This window comes from Echinops telfairi, unplaced genomic scaffold (genome assembly GCF_000313985.2).
Source record: "Echinops telfairi isolate 266 unplaced genomic scaffold, ASM31398v2 ScPeMD7_4;HRSCAF=17, whole genome shotgun sequence".
Taxonomy (NCBI): domain Eukaryota; kingdom Metazoa; phylum Chordata; class Mammalia; order Afrosoricida; family Tenrecidae; genus Echinops; species Echinops telfairi.
Window position 1 is genome coordinate 19,265,446 of NW_022103900.1, and position 22,842 is coordinate 19,288,287.

Consider the following 22,842-nt stretch of genomic DNA (forward strand, 5'->3'; position numbering starts at 1 on the left):
AACAGATTTTATAGCAATGGTTTTGGTCCACACAGTCATGTCCTTACCTACATGGTCCTAGAAACAGGACGAGAAGGAAAATTTGACCCAAGTTGAAAGTGATTGACTTTAACGACATGCAAATGCCCTGCCTGTGTCACCTGAATGGTACTTTGAAACTTGGCCCACTTACTTAATTTTATTAATAACATGTTTTTATACAGAGAACGGGTTGCATTCACAGCTGTGGGTACTGTGCGGGCATGTATTATGATCATTATCATTATTATTATTTAACACAAAGGGAAAAAATTGCCAAGCCCCAGAAAGGAAAATTTTCATGTTAAACCAGTCATTGTTGACAATAAGGAATATAATTAGTCTGACTCTGAAGCCTGACTTACATCAAAGAGAAGTGACAGAAAAATTATAATTCAGTCATTATATAAGCCAGGCGAGATGCTAGGAAACACCTCCCTAACAGAAACCCTAACAATTCATACCTGTGAGTACATCCTTGCACCGTGCACCGCTGACACGCTCCTTGCCGGTCCGGGGGTCTGTCTTCTTGAGCAAGCTCACGACCTCCATGTAATTGGCTGTGGCAGCCCCGTACCTGGCAGCAGTGAGGGCAATGGCAAGGTTCATCCGTGCATCGTTGTGTTGTCCTGCAGCGAGGGAAAGCATAAGAGGAAGGACAGGAGTCACCCCGAGCCACAGACTGGTGGTGGAGCAGGGTGTCACAACAGATATGTCACATCTGTGCCTGTCACCCAGAATCTGCATGATGGCTAGTCAGCTCTATTGGGGGTGGGGGGTGGGGGGCTACTTAAAAATCCATGGCCCTACTCAGTCAGGCATGTCAGTTTCAGCATGTGTATTTGGTATAACTCAAAACTGGGGACAAAGATCCTTTTCCTACAAAGCTGCTAACCAATGACGGGAAAGTTAAGGAAGCAGTAATTATTCACTCCATTTGAGAACATATGCATATATCAGACTTTCCCTGAAACAGACCACCCATAAGCATGGAAGTGAAGCAATTCTAAACTTCAGAGGATTTGACACCCCAACTGGTGTTGATTAGCAATTGGTACTAGAATGTGCTCTATCTAATATTCAAAATCAAGAGCTCCATCTCCCATAGAGAATCTCGGCATTCCATAAAAGGATATTTTTTTCCCTTCTTGGTTTGAATTTTTCTCTGAGCTCCTTAAAGTGTAACTTATTTTTCAACCTCGCATAAAAGATAAGAAATTAAGCAGGGCAAAATTTAATTACAGAACAATTCCTACCTGTATTGTTAAAGATTTATTGCTGAAAAATCCTAGTTAAAGAAAACTACGGGGAGTAGGAGGGGGGGAGAGATGATTAATCACTTTAAAATACTGGCATCACTAGAGACTTTTTCTATTTATTATTGCCAGTGGAGTTAATGCTGACCGGGAAGAATTACTCTACATTGCAGGGGCCAGGTTCTCTGTGCCCTGAATAATTAATTACCCAGAGCTAGATGTATTGAAGGAGGGTTCAAATTCCCACACATTGGGATCAGTTCTATCAAGATAATACTGATAAAGGGATGGATTTGTAATGGATATTGTTGTTGATTTATGTTGCCAGCATACCAAACATTTAGTATAAATGGTTTATGTAAAGTTCCTTCCTTGTGATTCAGTCTGTGTAGGGCTAGAAGCACTATACAAGTAATCTATTCCAGCTAAAAGGGCAAAGTTATAAAGAGAGAATCAATGACTGAAGATTCTGCAGCCCCTCCTCACAAACATCTTACTCTAAATCCGCTGAACTAATACAATCATCCAAGAACCTTTCCCCCAAAATTAAATGCTCTATCAAGTGCAGAACATACATTAAACTTCAACATGCAGAATAAGGAGTTATTTTATCCAAAAACAATAGAATGAAGGTAGGTGGAGAAGAGGGAGGGGGGAGGGGGGGCGTAATACTTGAGTTATATGTGGAAATTAACAAGGGTAGAAATGATGTCATTTGGCACCCTAGCATGACCCTAAATTGCTACTAAAATAGTCATATGGCATAGTTAAAGTGAAGCTTAAGAACCAACTATTACTCATGTAGGGGTCCTTATTTAAACAGGCATATGTACGAGCCACTGTTAAATGCATGCAGAGCAAACAGTGTAGATAGAAGACATTAAAATTCATTGATTATATTCTCTTTAAGTTTACACAACCATCTTGCTAGCAGAAATTACCCAAATCTATATAGTACTCGATCTTTTTAGTAGATTTATGTGCATAACAAGGAAACACCCTATTTAATCGAGGTAAACAGCTCATAGTACAAGAAATCAAGGAATGTTTGGCTTCACTACAGGAGTATGGTATGGAAACTCCCATCCATTTAGAAACATCTTGATGGGCAGATAGAGCAAATGTCTGGAAACTCGTGTGTCAATGAACAACTTTAAATACTAAAAGTTATCACTTCTAAATGGGACCAGGTAACACTTCCACTTACTAAATGACAGTTTCCTTTAAAAAGTTTCATCTCTATTGTGCAATCATAATAGAACAAAACTCAAAGGAACAGACGTCTTTGCTTTGGAGAAAACAAAATATTTTCATATTTAAACTATAAAATGTAAACTCACACAAGTTCCTTGGGTCATCACTTTCTAGCCCCTACTCTGAGCAGCGGCATTATCGGTTTTGACTGGAGCATTCTTTGTCACATATTTCTAAGATCCCTCTATGATCCTCATGCACCCCAAATCGTCCCCTCCCCTATTCCTCCTCTTTAGGACTGCTAACTTATTTGAAACTCCCCGAACACACCATGCTGTTTCACATATTCTTGCTTTGGCCCACACCGATTCTTCTGAGTGGAACACCATTCTGTAAGCTCTGGAAAACTATCCATCATTAGTGATGTGTTTCAAATCTCTCCATGATATTTTTTGTCTGGGGATCCCTCCAAAGCAAAGACGTCTGTTCCTTCCTCTGCTTCACATTATATTTTGCACATTCCTTTTTTGGTAGTCTTGGAGATACTATCTCCATTCATTCACCCACCCATTTGAAAGTGAGTAACCCTCTATGTGAGCCAGACAGTGGGATAAACTAGAACCCACGACGGTGAGAAGAATATGGAGTTTTACCAGGGTGGAACTTATAACCCATTGCACTTACTGTGTGATTTCCCATGTGTCCTCATCTGAGTTCCAGGGCGGCTGAAAGAAAGCCTACTTGGTCATCTGCCTCCTCCCCAGCCCCTTAGTAATAAGCACAACATGTTGTTAGGTTCCGTTGGGTCAGTGCTGAATCACTGAAACCCTATGCACAGCACAAGGTAACACAACCCAATCCTGAGCCATCGTCGTAATGGTTCTTAGGCTTTGGCCCATTGTTACAGCTACTGTGTCAATCCATCTTTTAGAGAGCCTTCTTCTTTTTCACTGTCCCTCCACTTTACCAAACATGATGTCCTTCTCCAGGGACTCAACTTTCCTGATAACGTGTTCAAAGTACGTGGGACAAAGTCTCGCCATCCTTGACTCTAAGGAGCATTCTGGTTGTATCTAACACAAATCTGTCTTGTTCTTTTGGCAGTCCATGGGACCTTCAATATTCTTCGACAACACTATAGTTCAAATGCATCAGTTTTTCTTTGGTCTTCCTTATGCAATGTCCAGCTTTCATATGTACATGAAGTGGCTGAAAATACCATGACTTGGGTCAGGTGGACCATAAGTCCTATAAGTCACATCCTTGTTTTCCAACATTTTAAAGACGTCTTGGACAGCAGATTTACCCAGTGCAACGCACCACTGCATCACGACTGTTACTTCCACGCAGGATGAAATCCTTGACAACGTCAATCTTTTCTCTGCTGATCATGATGTTACCTATTGGTTCACCTGGGAGGAGTTCTGTTTTCTGTACATTTTTATTTTCTTTTTGCTTCTGGTTTTGTTTGAGTCGTAATCCATCCTGAGGCGGCAATCTTTGATCTTCACCAGCAGGGGTTTCAAGCCCTCCTCACTTTCAGCAAGCAAGGTTGTACCATCGGCATATTAATAAGTCTTGTTAATAAGTCTTCCCCCAATCCTGATGCTCCATTCTTCTTCAAATCATCCAGTCTCTCTGATGATTTGCTCAGCAACTTTCCTTTTAAACCATGTAGCAGTGTTCCTTTGTTGTTCCCATAATTGCCTCTTGATTATGTTCAAGGTTCCACATAGCACAATGAAATCTGATTCTTCTCAAGGTTATCCATAGATGGTTATGATCCATATCATCAAATGCCTCGGCATAGTCAATAAAGCACAAATAAGCATCTTTCTGGTATTTTCTGCTTTCTGCCAAGATCCATATGACATCAGCAATGTTATCCCTTGTTCCACATCCTCTTCTGAATCCAGCCTGAACCTCTGGCAGCTCCCTGTTAAAGCACTGCTGCAACTGTTGTTGAGTGATCTTAAGAAAACATTTACTTGCATGTGATATCAATGATATTGTTCTGTAATTTGAGCATTCTATTGGGTCACCGTTCTTTAGAATGGGTAAAAAGATGGATCTCTTCCAGTCAGTTGGCAAAGTAGCTGTCTTCCAAATTTCCTGGCATAGACAAGTGAGTGCTTCCAGGGCTTTATCAGCTTGTGGAAACATTTTTATTGGTATTCCATCAATTTTTAGAGCGTTGGTTTTGGCTAATGCTTTCAGTGCAACTTGAATTTCTTTCTTCAATACCATTAGCTCTTGATCATATGCTACCTCCTGAAATGGTGGGCTGTCAACTAGTTCTTCCTGGTAGAATGACTCTGTGTATTCTTTCCATCTTATTTTAATGCTTCCTGCATCGTCCAATATTTTTGCCATGGAGTCTTTCACTATTCTAACTCAAGGTTTGAATTTTTTTTCTTGAATTCTTTTGATTTCAGATATACTGAGCATGTTCATTCCTTTTGCTTTCTAATTCTAGACATTTGAACATTTTATTATAATATTTGGCTTTGTCTTCTCTAGTTAGTTGCCCTGTGAAATTTTCTATTCAACTCCTTGACTTCATCATTTCTTCCAATTGCTTTAGCTACTCTACAATTAAGACTAAGGGTCAGAGTCTCTTCTGACATCCATTTGATCTTTTCTTTCTTTCCTGTCTTTTTATTGACCCTTTGCTTTCTTGATGAATGATGTTGATGTCATCCCACAGGTCATCTGTCATCAGACCTGATCTTGAAATGTTCTCAAAATTTGGGTGGGATATATCCTCAAGGGTATATTTCAGCTCTCGTATACTTATTTTGATTTTCTTCAATTTCAACCTGAACTTACACATGAACAGTTGATAGTCTGTCTGTTCCAGTCAGCCCCTGGCCTGGTTTGACCTTCTGATATTGAGCTACTCTATCACCTCTTCCCACAAATGTAATCAGTTTGATTTCTGTGTATTCCATATGGAGACGTCCGAGTGTATAGCTGCCGTTTGTATTGTTGAAAAAAGGCATTTGTGATAAAGAAGTCATTGGTCTTACAAAATCCTAAAATGCAATTTCAACTGTTTCTATCACCAAAGCCGTTTTTCCCAACCTCCTCTTTGTATTTTCAATTCCTTCCTTGCACAAAGTAAGTATCCAGTAAATATTGAGTTTGTAGTCCTGGGTGGTGGAAATGGTTCATAGACTTGACTGCTAACACTGGAGGTTCCAGTCTACTGAGGTACAGAAAATGCGGCCACTAACCTACATGGAAAACCCGATGGAGCACTGCTGTACACCAGTCACTAATGGAGTCACTCAAAGTCAGAGAAATGCTCCAGCATCAGGTGAGTTAAATGCTCACTTACCACAATCCCACTCAATGTGTTAAATTAACAGGTATTTGGATTTCCAATGTTATCTTTAATTAAGAAATAAAATACTTTGTCTCCTGTTTAAGACATTCTTGGTATCAGAAAACCAATGTCAAGAATTTGAGTGGAGCGAGAGGGCAGGGGAACCCCCTTCCCCAATGTGCAAAATCAGAAAGCGAAAACAAGCTACCCCTTATATACAATATGGAGAAGGGATGGGGGAGTGGTTTTTAATGACGCTCTTGGGTTTCACCCCCCAGAATGCAGATACAACTGTTTCAAAAAGCCTAAAATCTGAGGGACAAATAATTTGACCTCCCCTGGGCTCAGTAGATCACACCCACCACCCTCCAGCAATTCCCTTCTTCTCATTCAGCATATCCCATTTACCTCTCTGAATTCTAGTCAGACCTCCCCTCCCCTCTCCACGTTCAATTCCCCCTTTACCCTGCAGCACCCGGATGGTCACAGCGCATGTCTCCTGGGATAAGGAGCGTATTTTCATTCTTCTTTTCCTTTTGCACCCATCATCCTTAACCACGTCCCCCAGTCCCCTTCTTGACATTTTGAAAGGTATCTCTCTGCCTCCTATAATTTTATTTCTGGAGAAAAAAAGTTTTTGACAGCACTGTGTGTCATTGGAATGTGATACAATAATCTCAAACCCACCCCACCCCCCAATTGAACTGCTTATCTAGTTTGGATTTTCAAATATATTTCCTTAGAGCCAGGCAACTTTATTCTGTATTTCAATGTATTTCAGTGATCAGTGCATAGCTCTACATTGGCACTGGCACAAGGACCCAGACGGGGACTAGGAGAATCTGTTCCCTGCTCTGTTCTCCCTTTGCACTTGAAAGTTTACATATGTGCACATACAAAGCTTACAGCTCATAAAGGAGGAAGCACAGGAGAGGTGGGACTGCAACTGTTTTCCCTTGTTTAGAAAAACAAAATCTTACACCTTACAAAATGAATTTGCTCTAAATCTCAATGTCTTTACATACAGGGTAGTCAAGAAATATTTTTACATCAAAAGTGTATGAGCACACACATTTTAGGATATAGTTACAGAAAAGATACATGTTTTAGAGGCTCTCCTCAAAAGCCAAAGTTTGGCAACTATCATATTTTTCACTTACTACAGCATGTCCACATAATTAGCGTACACCCACACAAAGTAGGCATAGGAAACTAACAGTCAAGGGTAGGGGTTGTGGTTTACAAAAGTCATAAAGCACATGCACTACTGTTATAAAAACATGGTAATTTGCAAAATGGTTGGAAACCGAGAAACAATCATTAAAGGTGTTAAGTATGAATACACATTAAAATCCCAGGTCACAAATTACCTGGCATGTTCATGGGGTTTTTCTACATCTAAAATTCTTCAATTCTCCAAAATGCTATATATACTCTTTTAAAAAATATACATTATTTAAAATTACTGTTTATAATATATAGACCTATTTATGAACTCAGAAATCAGTGTAGTAATTCTACTTCTGGTGTGTGGGGGGTGGAGATTCTTAATTCAAATAACACTTGTCCAAAACCTCTTCATCAATTGAAATTGTCACTGTTGAAATGTTAAGAATATTTCCTTCCATCACCCTGTGCCCTGCCCTGGGTCTTATGCAATCACTGTGACTATTCTGGCAGGCTTTAAAAGACCGAATACCTCCCTAAAGTTTTAACCCCATTTTTAACCAAAGTCACACAGCACGTTTCATTGTCTCAGACTGACTTTGTCACAGTGACCTCTCCTGAGGCTTTCCACGAAGGGCTGGAAAAGTTCATTCCAAGGCTAACCTACCAAATCCCTGCTCCTTTCATAGAATCCTTGGTATAAAACATCGCTTTGTGACAGGCCCAGTGGAAGTGGAGGCAAAGCAAGAGAGGGGTGAGTGTGTGCGTGGTGTGTGTGTGTGTGTGTGTGTGTGTGTGTGTGTGTGTGTGTGAGAGAGAGAGAGAGAGAGACAAAGGGAGGGATGTATGCCCAAGCACAAAAAATTTAAACAAGTAAACATCAAAGCATTCATGTGTACAAAAGGATTAGGACACCGATAATTCAAAATAAAAACTCAAAATGAAATTGTTTTCATAGGAAATGGTGACAGCAATGTAATTTCTAAACAGCGAATTATTTACCAAAGAGGGAATCTGTGGGGGCTTGTGGGTTCAGGGAAGTCCATGAGGCAGGGTAAAGGGAAAACCCTTTCAAGATACAGTAGAAAACAGCCCGGGGTTGGAGTGACGGGGTGCCAAGTTTGGGATGTGTTAGTCAACTGGCTGGCGTGGGTGAGGACACACATTTCTCCTCTGGGCTTCCGGGTCCTATAAAAAGCAAGGGCTGTGTATGTCTGATATGACGCATGTAATAGCTAATCTTGAATAACTTTCTATCCTTTTCCAGATTTTGCTTCAACTTTTTTCTCGTTTTTGGACTTCTCACTTGGTACGCTATGGATGTCCTGAAAACCCAAAAGGCATTTGCTGAGCCGCCTGCTGAATGAAGCCTCCAAATCCCCTCAGACCACGAACCGGGGAGGTGAAGTCTTGCCCTCAGAAAGGGTGCTCTGGAAAGGAGATTGCAGCAGAGACAAATTAAACTGTAACAGATGATTATTTGTTTTTCCTTTGGACTAGTTTTCATTTGTTCTGGTTTCTATTCTCTTCCGCTTTCTCTTGGATCAAAGTTTTTCGGTGTTTTATTTTGCTGTCCTTGTTGCAGTTTTTTGTTTGATTTTCTTTATATGAAATCCAAGATAAGTAATCTACAGAGACAGTGGCTGGACTAATAGTTCCTTATGGTCAGGACATGGCTGGCGGGTAATGAGGAGCTAATAAGAATAATCACAAGAATAAAGCCAGTGTCTAAAATTAAGTGTGATGACGACTGTATAACTTTTTAATCTATTTAAACAATTGAATTGTATGGTACGTGAATGAGATATATATGTAAATAAAACTTTTTTATTTTTTAAGCACAAACTACAAGTGTTTTGTGAGGAAATCAAGTGTTTAAAAAAAATCAATGTATGAGCCCCTAATAAAACAATTTAAAAAAATCGAGGGTGTAAAACGAATTCAGAAGTCAGATGACGGTAAAAGTTTATCTCAAATATGTTAATTTGTGTATCTGATTATACACTTACCCTATTAGACCTAGAATTATATTTAAATTTTTATTTGATGAAGTTTTATGTATGATACAGTATGCCAGCACTGTAAAAACTGCCCCAGGTCCTTAGTCCTTCTTGTAGCCATTCCTTTTGTTGTAATCCTAACGTCCTCCCCTGCCCTGACTTCAGACTGTCAAGCAGAACTGCTTCAGCCAATGACATAATCCGTTCACTGACATCGAGTCAACTCCAAGTCACAGTGACCCTGTAGGACAGGGTAGAACTGCCCTTGTGAATTTCCAAGACTTTTAGCAACTCTTTAGCAGAACAGAAAGCCTCATCCTTCTCCCTAGGGGCAGCTGATGGTTTTAAACTGTGGACTTGGCAGTCAGTAGCTCACAGCTGACAGTAGACATGTTGGCTCAGAGGCTCAGAAAAGCACGTTTGTTTTTTGTGTACCCGCTTGCCCTCTCCCACTGCCTTGAAAAAAGCATACCTGGGCCCAAGAGGGGAAGGAGAGGCATATGGAAAGTGGTGACCTAATTATCCAGCTCAGCTGACCCACAGGCCACAGCTGCACGCATGAGCACAAGGTCCACGGACAGAAGGAGGAAGGCTGAACTAAGGCCAAGACAAAGTCTGAGAGCTGCCAATCACACAGGCCATGAAGCCTATTGTGTGCAACGGCCCTCCGTTTTCACCATTGTCATGCTGTATAGTGCCCATTCTGTCCATTCAGAGCATGGAGGCCCCATGTGTGTACGAGACAGCCATTCCATCCGGTGCTCAATACTGGGACCTTTAGGAAGCAAGTCTCTTGAAGCACCTAGGGGTGGGCTCAAACTGGCAAATTGTCCCGTAGCAGCCAAGCACTCAACTATTTGTACTACCCGAAAAGCTGTATGGTAATGATGACTTTCTACAGGAAATGTAGCCAGTTTTCTAATAAAGGCAGTTCCAACTCAAAAACAGGCTTTCTATCTTCAAGACTGTATCCTAAGATAGTTGTTTAGAAATCAATCCATTTTCCTATAGAAATTATACATAAATAAATAATGGCAAGGTGCTGAGGTTATATAAATAACCACAGGAGCTATTTAGTACATAGGGTCCTTAAAGAGTGATTCTAATCATCTCAATTTTCCCGACACCCTGACTTGCCCTAAATGACCACAGTTGCTCACCCTCAAATAAAACTTGACTTGTGGCATGTTCTAACTTCCCCGGCAAACACCTAATCTACTTTTAGTCTTTGTTACAGGAAATGTTCTCTTACTCCTCTCAGGCACAATGACCTCCCTTCCTGTGTTTCCTAGCATACTGTGCCTACATCTATTATCAGCCTAACTTCTGGCCAATGGTTCAAATCCACCACAGCTCCAAGGGGCAAATATGAGGCAGTTTGCTTCTATAAAGATTTAAAGGATTTCTCATAGGGTTTCTGAGGCAGTTCTATATCCTACAGAGTTGCTATGAGTTGGCATTAAGTTGCTATCTGTGAGTGGATGGGGCAGATATGTAAATATTTGGAGTGAATGAATGAACATAATTGCAAAACAGAATCGCAGGCCAGGGATTGTGCTAGTAAGAGAAACATGCTCTGTGCTTGGACAGTATAGGAGGAGCCTCCACCACCCTCATTCCTCAACCCTCAGCCCTCACTCTAAATCTGTCACCCACAGACTCCCAGGACTATTTAGTCTCTCTGTACCCAGCTACTTGGCAGACGAAAGGCGCAGAATGCCTTCTATTACAAGACCTCTGGTGGAAGCACCCTCGAACTGAGGAGAGTGGGAATAACAATATGGCAAGAAAGGGTCCAGTAGGTGGCCGGAACTGCCAAGTGGCAGATGCAATCATCTCTGTCAAACAAGGAAAATAAGAGTGTCCTAGTCTGGCCTCCAGGGAACCATATCCAATGGGAGGGGCTTAATAAAACAACAACAACAAATAAAATCAACGGGTCCGATGATTCTCAACCGCAATCATGGAAATGGAGGGCAAGCAGGAGGTCCGGGAAAGCAAGTTCCTGGCGTATGTGCTCCCTTTGGGACAAGGTGCCTGGGGCAAGCCAGTCCTGACGCAGGATCACCTATCAATGTAAATCACCACGAACCCAATGTTGGAAGGTGAGCACGGGATGAGCACAATCCCATCTGGTTACATCTGTGACTGCAGAGTGAGTTTGTGTGTGTGGTTTTTCATTTTCAGGTTTCACTATTAAAAATTTGCCAGGAACTAAGTTTAAAAATATCTCTGAGCTGATATACATTTTTTTTTCCAGGATTGTCTTCCCTCACAGCCTGGTGAAACTCAAAATAAAAGCATAATCTTCCAAGTTTATGAATTGGAGTAATTTGCTGTCACCTATCCACACAGACAGTTCTCAGGAAGGGACACCTGTTAGCCCGGAGCCTGTCATCATTTTTTAGTATTAAATACAAAGGTACAATTAAATGCAGGCCCAGGATGTGACCTGCATCATAATTCGGCCCAGCCATGGTCTCCACAATGTTCTTTTCATTCCCGGGGCCTTTTGTTCCCTCCATGTTTCCTTTGTCTCACCCAAAGCTCCCCAGAAGCTATTTATCATCTGAATAATTAGCAATCAGTGCAGGTCTGTGATCTTTGGCCCCAAATAAACGAAACATTGTGAAGTGCTTATAACATGACAAATACAAGTACATAAAGTTTCTATACCCTCAGGATTTTCCTTTCTTGAAAAATTTTAAATGACTCTAATGAGTAAGTACATTGTCTACTGACACTTCAGGTATCTAGCTGGAAGTGAACCAAAATGACCTTGTGTGTAACCTGCAACATCATAAAACCCTTTAGATAGTAATTAGCCCATTGTGTACAAAAATGCTCTGTACGGTAGTTTACAGTAAAGAACGCTGGCAAGTGCCAATTCAATCAATGCTCCCTCTCTAGCAAAGCCAAAACTTTTTTTTTTAAACAATTAAGAGGGGCATGGTAGTTACATAATCTCTTGTCAATTTCAGACTAGTATGAGTGAAAGGCTGGAGTTTAGCCTGTCAATTAGCTCGCAGCGTGATGACATCATTTGGAGGCGCTGAGGAGATAAATAGCTCCCTGGAGGTGGGACACACACACACACTCCATAAGAAACATTCATGTCCACAAGATACATGGAGTTGAAGGAGTCATGTGGAGACCCTTGCCAGTGCTGAGATGCTTCCACTGCCACTGGATACACAAGACTTTCCACCCACTGGCCTGTGATCTTCCTGCATTCGGCATCATTGTATGGCTGCGTGAGTCTGAAGAGGAATTTATGGACTAGTATTTACATCTGGGGTAATACCGGACTTACAGACTTGATCTGGACTGGGCTGGGATGCTTTCTCAATATTCAATTGCTCTGGTATATAAAGCTCTTTTTATACACATGAGTATCTATGAATGTATCTCTAGTCAACACCGACTAACACAAGAGGAAACAAGGAAGATGAAGAATGTGACAATAACAGAATTGAAATCAGGTTGTAAAGTCATGAAACAAGAGATACCAGAGATACTCTGTTACCAACCACACAATTTTGTGGCCTAAAAAAACCCCAGTGGGATAAGCTTCTAGCTGTTTGTGAAATGCACTGATTTCACTGGTAAGTCGTCCTGGAATGGCTAGGTTGGAGCATAAGCACTTTCTGTAGCAAGAGCTGAGGTTTGGAGACCATGAGAGTGTAACCCAATGTAACTGCCCAGAGGATGCTGGGGAGTCACTTCTTTTGCAAGCCTTTATTGGTCATCTATTATGTGCCACACCAAACGCACTGCCATCAAGTCAATGCTGACTCACAGAGACACCACAACACAGAACTGCCCCTGCGTTTCCAAAATGGTAGCTCTTTCAGGAATAGAAAAGCTCATGTTTTCTCCCAAGGTATGGCTGGTGGTCACTATGAAAGGACATTGACTTGGTGGCAGTGAGTCTGGCATTGAAACTATGTGCCAGGCACCGAGCTAAGTACTCCTGTGGGTAGCAAAAACTGACACAGGCCTACCATGGCATATGTACTGCCCTGGACATCAACGCACAAGAAATGCAACTTTACAGTTTAACATGGAAATGACACAGGTTCAGGAGAGTCTTTCAGTTTCCTACAGCATTTCTTTCTCTCTCCTTTGAAGTTTTACTAACATACAACCAGAGGATTCTTTGATATTCAGTGTTAGTCAGAGGATTCCGTGATATTCAGAATATTCAGTCATATGCAGTGATATTCAGAGTTATTCAGGGATTCAGAGTTAGTTGTACTAACATATTCACTAAAGGGATGCACTCTCTCTTATATGTTAGGAAGGCTTGCAAAGCTTCTTTCACTGGGGGCAGGAGCCCTGGGGGTACAGTGAGTATGTGCTGGGCTGCTAACCACAAGATCAGCAGTTCCAAACCACCAGCTGCTTCTTGGGAGACAGAAGAGGCTTTCTACTCCCGTAAAGACTTACTCTTGTAAACCCACAGGGGCAATTCTACCCTATCCTATAGGATCTCTATGAGTTGGTATAGACTCCATGGCAGTTATCATAAGTTGGGTTGGGTTTTTTGGGGTTTGGGTTTATATATATATATATATGTGTGTGTGTGTGTGTGTGTGTGTGTGTGTGTGTGTGTGTGTAGGTATATATAGGTATACCTTAGATATACCTATATCTAAGTCCCAGCTCTATTGACTATGAAACCATATATATATGCCTATATCTAAGTCCCAACTCTATTGACTATGAAACCTCAAGCGAATTGCTTCCTTTAACATTCTTTTGCCTCCAGCTACTGACGGAAATAAGTGAGGCATTTACCATGTGCTGCAACAGTATTACTAGAAACAAACTACTCCCTGCTCCTCAGTCAGTCATGACTCATAGTGGCAGTACAGCGCAGGTAAATATGGTTTCCGAGCCTGCCATCTTTGTGGAAACAGATGGCCGCCTCTCTTCCACACAAACAGCTAGTGAAAGTGAACTACCTTTCGGTTAACAGTTAAATAAATGCTTAACCCGTGTCACCAGTTTCCTTGGAACACAATAGCCCTCAATATATTTTGTTGCTGTTGTAGACCATTGAGTCAAGTCTGACTGATGGACAGAGTTGACAGAGTAGAATTGTCCCATTGGGTTTCCTAGGTTGTGATCATTACAACCAGCCAATCAGAAAGTTTTTCCTCCACAGGAGTAGGTGATGGGCTTACACGCACCAACCTTTTGGTTAAAGGCTATGTGATAAACCACTGCACCACCAGGGATCTTTAGTATATATTAAACTATTATTAAAAGTTATGATTTGGGGGGGGGGTTTGGGGGGTAGTTATTAAATACTTTTATTGGGGGCTCTTGCATCTCTTATCACAATCCATACATTCATCCATTATGTCAAACACATTTGTACATATGTTGCCATCATCATTTTCAAAGCATTTTCTTTCTACTTGACCCCCTGATATCAGCTCCTCATTTTCCCCCTGCCCTCCCTCATGGACCCTTGCTAAGTTATAGATTATTATTTTCATATCTTACATCATCATCTGTCACCCTTCACCCATCTTTCTGTTGTTCTCCCCCTACCTTCCCCTTACCCCCCTAGTATCTCTATTATCATTGTTGACCCTGAGAGGTTTATCTATCCTGGATTCTCTGTGTTGCAGGCTCTTATCTGTAGCAGTGTGCATGTTCTGGTCTAATCTGATTTATAAGGTAGAATTGAGGTCATTATAGTGCAGGGGGCGGGGGGGAACCCTTAAAGAACTGGAAGAAAGTTGTGTGTTTCATCGGTGCTATACTGCCCCTGACGGGCTCGTCTCTTCCTTGTGACCCTTCTGTAAGGGGGTGCCCAGTTGACTACAGATGGGCTTTGGGTATCCACTCCATGCCCTTCCTCCCCCAATTTACATTGATATGATTTCATTCTGGGTCTTAGATGACTGATACCTGATTCCATCGACACCTCATGATCACAGAGGCTGGTGTGCTTCTTCCATGTGAGCTTTGTTGCTTCTCAGCTAGATGGCTGCTTGTTTGTCTTCAAGTCTTTAAGACTCCAGATGCTGTATCATTTGATAGCCGGGCACCATCAGCTTCCTTCACCACATTTGCTTATGCACCCACTTTGTCTTCAGTGATTGTGTCGGGAAGGTGAGTATCACAGAATGCCGGATTATTAGAACAAAGTGTTCTTGTGTTGAGGGAATACTGGAATCAAAGCCCAATGCCCATCTGTTCCTTAATTCAACATATAGATATAAGTGCACAGATCTATTTCCCTATCATTATATATAGATATATTTATATATGTACAAATATATTTACATATTTTGCAGTTCTGAGTGGTTAACTGTTCATCAAGCTGGCCAATATTCCATAAAATGTGTGGTGCTAATCTCTGATCTTTGCACTTTATAAGTGCTATTTGCTCTTTTGTTGTTGTTGTTTCTTATTTCTTCACTTTTTACCACATGCAAGGGTTTTTTGTGTTTTCCTTCTGTAGATCACAAAAAAGAGGAAGATAGGGATGGTTCAAAGGAAAACAACACAGATGGGCCAATAGAGGATTTCAAAATACGAGAACTAACCAGTCTTAATCCAGAGAATTTATTTTTTCTTCAAAACTCCAGAGGCTCTTCACGTTTTTACAAGGAAGTCAATATTTTTTCTAAATTTGGTGTCCTGGGAAAAGCCAGCATAGATGCAAGTTGTAAATTTTCAAATACCCTAGCCAGGTAATGCTTCTAGAGTGGATAATTATAAGGTCGGGGGGCGGGGGTGGTATTTGATTTTTAACATGTTTCTGTCTGGCTTCCTTCCCAGCATCGCCTGCCCTACTGTATAAGCCTTGGGAAGAAGAAAGCCCCCCGAGGCAGAGGTCCGACACACACTTCCGACTGAGAGTGAGTGATTCGAAGCAAGGGGCCTGGCAATCCAATCTGGAGACAGGCAACCGCAGGGGCACTGTCATGCTTTTAGAGGCGGCCATGTCAGTGTCAGTTATATGTATGCTGTATGGTGACCTACAATGAAGTCCTCAGTGCACTGGTCCTGGGACAGGATTTTGGCTGTGGCTCTAGTTGCTGCAAATCATTTTTTGACCTTCATTTTTCCATTCCGGGTCTTCAGCCAACAATTCTGCCTACTGGTCACTATCTGTTTGACAAATTCCTTTGCTCCTTAAATCAATCAGATTTCTTTTCCTTTATGCCTGAATATCTGACCTAGCACAGTGACCTGGGCAAGTCCTAGCCCCTGGGCCTCATCTTCGCATGGCTGGCGACATGAAGCGGCTCCTGGCGACTTCTCAGGTCCTTTCCAGCTCAGACAATCTCAGCAGTTGCGGTCATCAAATTTCAAATACTCACCCCCGCAGCCCCCTATAAAGAAAGTTTGGGAATCTAAATATATGTAGGAAGAAGTCTCCAAATGTGAAAGTAACGATGCTCTCATAAAGGGCCTGGTGAGCATGCACCAGTGATCCTTTGACTTACACAGAATCTCATTTCAGTCCTCCTTTCCCTTCCTAACAGGGACAGGTCTGTCCTGTTCGGTAGGGTCACTATGAGTCCTCATCGTCTCAATGGTAGTGCGTTTGGTTTGGTTTTTCCCTTCATCTGTGTGAGTACATGCACACAACTTTGACAAAACCACCGGAAAGACTCAGCCTGGCCCCAGGTGTAACTCTGAGTGTGAGTTACATGATAAATTAATTGGGACTCTGCTAAGGGCCAGAGGAAGCCCTGGTGGCACAGTGGATACACACAGGGGCTACTAACTGCAAAGGCCAACAGCTAAAAACTACCTAACAAACACTCCATAGGAGAAAGTCTGTCTTTCTCTCATAAAGAGTTACAGTCTCAGAAAACCACAGGGTCACTTCTACTCTGCACTGTGGGCTCATTATGAGTCAGAATCCACCCCGTGGCAGTGAATTTAATATTGTTTGTTAAGGACTAGCCTGGAAATTGTAAGTGGAAAACAATGTCTGGCGACAGTTACCTACTTCAGGAGGAGTTCTATACTTGCCGCATTTTTCAATCACAGAAAGATTCCATGCCTTATCAAACTGTTATCAAATTCATCTGCCCAGAATCCAAAGTCCTGATGGTTTGAAAAATAATGTGCATATGCAGCAAGGCAGGCTAATTATTCTGGAGACTCCTGGAGGTATGATCCCTTGATTTCGGAACAACACCCCTGAGTGGTGTAAACACTTAATGCACATACTCTGCTTCTTGATGCTAGTGGGCTTAGTCCACCTAGAGGTGCCTCTTAAGAGAGGCTTAGCAATTTACTTCCAACAATTCAGCCCCTGAAAACCCTAAGCAGCACAGTTCTACTGGGCCATCCGTGGGTTGCCAAAAGTCAGAATCAGCTCTACAGCAAACGGTTGCCTGGTGGGGTTGAAGACAACCTCACTGTGTGCTAACGCAGATTCTGACCATATCGGTTTCTCCATCAGTCTGATTCTTCACTAGTAAGCATGGATTTTCTAAAGTCTTTGAACTGATCAAGCTTAAATATATCTGAAGACTTCGTACACTGTTCAGTATGATGCAAATGGAGCTATTGTTGTTAATCTAGACATCCTACTTAATGTATCTTTCTTCTCCTTGTGTATGACGCAGTCCTTTGTTTAGCATAGGAATCATAATCATTTCTCATTTATCATAATGTCTGTTAGCTCCCAGATTCAATGGTTACTGAATAGCCAACCAACCAACTATCTTCAACTCCAGCGTCACTTTCAAGGTGGTAGCTCCTTGGTTCAATCTATTTCTGCTTTGTGCTCATCTTCTCTGAAGAACAAATTGCTGGTTTTCAAAATGTGACTGGTATAGAATTTTATTTATGTTACTGCAATATCATTATGCTTTTTATTAATAATTATGTTGAGGATTAACTTTATTTTCATAACATTTCATCTGGGAGACATGAGATGGTAATTGCGATTCCAAAATCAACTGAGTCAATTCCACTGTAATTGAGTCGATTCCAACTCAGGGCAACTCTATAGTTATAGACAGGGTAAAACTGCTCCTGTGGTTTTGCAAGACTGTAACTCTGAAGGGAAGTAGAAAGCCCATCTTTCTTCCATATACTGCTGTTAGAAAGTAGTTATTTGAACTAAGGGATGGATTCTCTTAGTTTCGTTTTCACACTATGTATTCAAAAGGATAGAACAACAAACAATTTAGCTAACTGAATTCTATGATCTAATTTCAAATTGTACACTTCTAAGTTTAAAAAAAAAATCCCCCTTTTTGGTTTGTGTTTTAGCATTTTAATGAAAATGAAGTTTTATTTAATTGTCATCATCTCCAATAGTGGATACTCATTTTGCTGCTAACTCAAAGGTGAGCAGTTCAAAACCAGCAGCAGCTGTGCAGAAGATGAGGCTTTCTGCTGCAGCAGAGCTGCAGTCTCAGAAGCGCACAGAGGCAGTTCTCGTCTGCCTTACAGTACCACTGGGCTGGCCTCACTCAACGGCAGTGAACTAGGGAGTGACTCTTCAAGGGTCTTTCAACTTCTGGCTGGTCAAACTGCATCATAAAACAAGCTGTATCTTACATTTTGTAGACAATGTAGAGGTAATGGTAAAAATTGTTTCTTAATGGTGACAGAGTTTTTTGTTCTGTTACCTGTCGGGTCTCTGAGCTGGAGCCAACTAGATGGCACTGAACAACAATAACGACACAGGAGTTATGGATCATTTCTCAGTTAAACTTCACCTCCAAAGACAAGATAATAATGAGACACTGTTGACTTTAAGCTCTACATTATAGCTGCTCAGCTCTGTCACTCAAAATACGTAAATAAATGGGCATGGTTGATTACCACGAAAACTTTGTGAACATTGAAATTGGAATTCCATGCAATTTTCATATGCCACGAAATAGGCCTCTTTTGAACCATTTTAAACCACCTAAAATGTCTAAAATTCAAGCAATTTTTTAAAACAAATTCAAAACACAACATCCATAGCTGTCAACCATACGGAAACAGGGGGCAGGCTAGATTGACTCATGGGCTCTAGAGCAGCGGTTCTCAACCTGTGGGTCGGGACCCCTTTGGGGGCTCGAACGACCCTTTCACATGGGTCGCCCGATTCATAACCGTAGCAAACTGACAGCAATGAAGTAGCCACGAAAATAATGTTATGGTTGGGGGTCACCACACCCTGAGGAACTGTATGAAAGGGTCGTGACATTAGGAAGACCCTAGAAGATCACTGTTTTAAAGAGGAAAAAAGGTGTGAGAGGAGAGGAGACAGAGAGGAATTGAGTATGGCTATAAATTAACTGTTCTGGTTCAATGGCAGGTTTATGAGTTCAAAACCCTATTATATTTTGGTGCATGTCTCCTATAGTAATACAAGGTTAAGGTTTTCAAAACGAGTGGGTCCAAGAGGGAAAGCATGCAGGCACCATCTTTTACGAGACTGGTGCCAAGGCCACCATCGGCCTGGAAAGAGGTGCCCAAAGTCTTTAGCAAAGCAAGTTGATCAAGTGAGGTTGCTTCTACCCTGTTACATGCTGTCCACTATTCCACACAAATGGAAGACGTGGCCATTTAGAATGTCCTCTCTAGGAGAAAGGAAAAAATATCACTTCAGATCTTAATGAATCCTCTAATAATCTAATGAATCTAATGAAAGACATCTCAAATGTCCTAGACAGTTTCTGGTGGGTCTGCACTCAACAAATATGTAATAGCTTTTTAAAAAATAAATTAATAACCTGTAGAGACATTGCTAATAAATTATTACATCAATATTATCTACTACCATACAAGCAGCTCTTTAACCAAAAGGGTTTTAGTGAAAGTAAAAAATAAATAAATAAAATAATAATCCCCTACATCTCTAGTGGGCGAGATACAGCATGGTTGACACACAGAACAATTCAAATGTTAACAATACAAAGCAAACTAGAACAAACGAACCAAACCTAACCACACCCACAAACTTCCAGCCATTCCTGAGATGCAAAATTAGATGAATAATAAACTTAGATATTACACAATGCTATGGCAAATTGAAAACGTACTTAGTAGTTTTACTTTCAAATTTTATATATGAGGCCAGTTGCTGATGCATCTACGTGTGTTTTACAATGAAAAATAAAGAATCGGTGCCACTCTTCTAGCCCACATTCCCAGTAAATGTTAAAAGCTCTCTTTCCTGGAAGCATTAGTCATTGATTATTGTCCACAATGGTTTCCATTACTTCCCACCTGAGACAGACAAGGTGCCCTCCCCCCGTTGCAATTACTGTCAATCTTTCATTTTCAGGAGCAACCCCACGCAGTCCCTGAGTAACTTTTGAGTCAATCCTGACCATATCTGATGATAATTAAGAAGTCTCTTCCCTCCATTATTAGAAAGTGCCCCCAGACAGATCTTCCTGAATGTCGGCATACACACGAGGGTACAGTCACTCCTGTCATATACAGCAAGCCTAAGAGTCACAATCAAGTTCCAATGTCTGAGCTGCACTCCGTGTTCCTACTGGGATGAAAATAAAACTCTGCTCTCCTGTCGGTTTGCTTGGCCAGAACTCTGATGTTCTGCCTCACCCTTCTCTTACAGACTGGCCTCTCTGTAGTTCAAGGTGAGGTCAGGTGTCCTTCATAGACCCATCACTGCCACCTATAACTGCCCTGCTTTCCAACGAACTGCCATGTACTTCCCAAGTGCTGTCGTGCACTTAAATCCATGGAACATCATTTCACTAAGTGCTAACCTGCTTAGACGATCCACAATCAGATCCTTATAAAGTTAGTAGAGTATGATTTATCAACAGGACATTTTAGGATGTAAAGTCAAAGTCACTGTTACTTGGTGAACTTTTCATTTACTTGGTCACAAATAAGACATGAATAGCGAAAGTGTTGAACTCTAACCCTAATTTAAACCTAAGACTTGAAGACCAAAAGATACAATAGCAGTCTATTCACCTTAAGAAGAGGGTAAAATTATAATAAATTAATTCATTAAAATAGAACATAAAATGCCGCATGTTGACTTCCAATTTAACAGGCATCAAAACTTCTCAAGAGCACTACAGAGATGCTTCTGTAAAACAATCTCACTTTGATGTGACCGTATGTTCACGAAGAGGAAGTATTACTACTTACATTCATAGTGTACATTATGAATTCAATATGTGCCGAGAGTTGGCAAATGCCATGGAAGCACATGCCAAAAGCACAGACTAGAAATCAAATCTTGATTCGTCGGAGTGAGAACTTAATATGATCTTATTAGGTAACTTTACTCGCAGTGATTCTCTGTACAGCAGAACAAAATGCTGCAAGTAGTGCACTACATTGTTGCTATACCTGAGCCTATTGTTGCCGCCATTGTGCCAATCCATTTCCTGAAGCCCCAGTGGCATAGTAGTTAAGCGTGGAGCTGTTAATTAACTTCAAGGTCAGAAGTTCAAAACCAGCAGCCACTTCTTGGGGAAAAAGACAAGGCTCCTGTAAAGAGTTACAGTCTTAGAAACTCAAAAGGGCAGTTCTACCCAGTGCTGTAGGGTCAGAAATGAAAAGATGGCAGCTAGTTTGGTTTGGTCTGAGATATGATGTCATTCTCTAGGGACTAGCTTCTGCTTTTAACAAGTTCCTAAGTATGTGAGAAAAAGTCTTCTCATCCTCCCTTATAAGGAATATTCTAATTCATTTTTCTGGTAGTCTCTGAGCATGATAGTGGGACAAGAGGAAGTCAAAGGAAATAGAGGAAAGAGCTAGGATGCAAAGGGCATTTGTAAGGGTCAAAGGCATCTAATTTTCTTTGGTCTTCCTTATTTATTGTCCAGCTCTCTCACACACATGAAGGATTGCGTGTGGTGCATCTTTGTCCTCAAAGTCACTCACATCGTTGCTTGTCAACACTTTGACAAGGCACTTTGCAGGAGATCTGACTAAAGCAACACATTATTTGATTTCTTGGCTGCTACTTCCATTAACATTGACTGTGGATCCAAGAAAAATGAAATCCTTGACAATGGCAATCTTCCCTCCATTTACCATGTTGCTCCTTTACCAAGAGACTACTCCCCAGCTAGCTTAGCCCTGGTACTGCCGTAGATTCCATAGCTTGCCCACAATGAGCCTCCTCTTAGGATGTAAGAGATGTTGTCACCAGATGTTGAAAGAGACCTCATATGCCACACCGAGGCAAAACACTAAGGGGGTGCAACAGAACAGCAAGGGAACGGAGCAGCGAGGTCCCCAGGGAATGCTGAAGGTGGACTTTTTCTGGTGGGTCTGCACTCAACAAATGTGTAATAGATTTTTAAAAATAAGTAAATGAATAACCTGTAGAGACATTACTAATAAATTATTACATCAATATTATCTACTCAACAGACTGCACTGGCGAACACTCCTGATGGGCAACAAACAGTCCTTGAATAACAACAAGCTTTTCTTTCTTGTGTTTTGTTTTGTTTTTTTGTCATTGGTTTGTTGTGGTTGTTTTGTTGTATATTGTTGCTTGGTTCTTTCTTGTTGTGTTTTGTTTTGTTTTTTGTCATAGGTTTGTTGTTGTTTTGTTGTATATTGTTGCTTGGTTTTGCTGTCTTGTTTTTGTGCATGTTATTATGTTCGCCGGTCTGTCTAAATAAGATAGGCTGGATGAACAATCTGGAGGAGAAAACAACGGGACCGACAGTTCCGGGAGGACATGGGAGGGGGGGATGGGGGGAATGGTAGTGGTATTAACAAACTCAGGGACAAGGGAACAACACGTGATCCAAATCAGGAGTGAGGTGAGGAGGCTGTGGGAGGCTTGGTAGGGCATGATCAAGGGTAATGTAACCAAGAGGAATTACTGAAACCCAAATAAAGACTGAGCATGATAGTGGGACAAGAGGAAGTCAAAGGAAATAGA

General features: G+C 41.3%; 1 protein-coding gene across 1 annotated transcript in view; it reads right to left on the minus strand.

Annotated features, from left to right (window-relative positions):
• The window catches only part of GPD2 (glycerol-3-phosphate dehydrogenase 2), a 212,070-nt gene that overhangs the window by 48,614 nt on the left and 140,614 nt on the right, over positions 1-22,842 (minus strand). Inside the window, exon 7 of the mRNA XM_004703929.2 lies at positions 483-647. Coding sequence (XP_004703986.1) covers positions 483-647 — 165 coding nt within the window. The remainder of the gene's footprint in view (positions 1-482; positions 648-22,842) is intronic.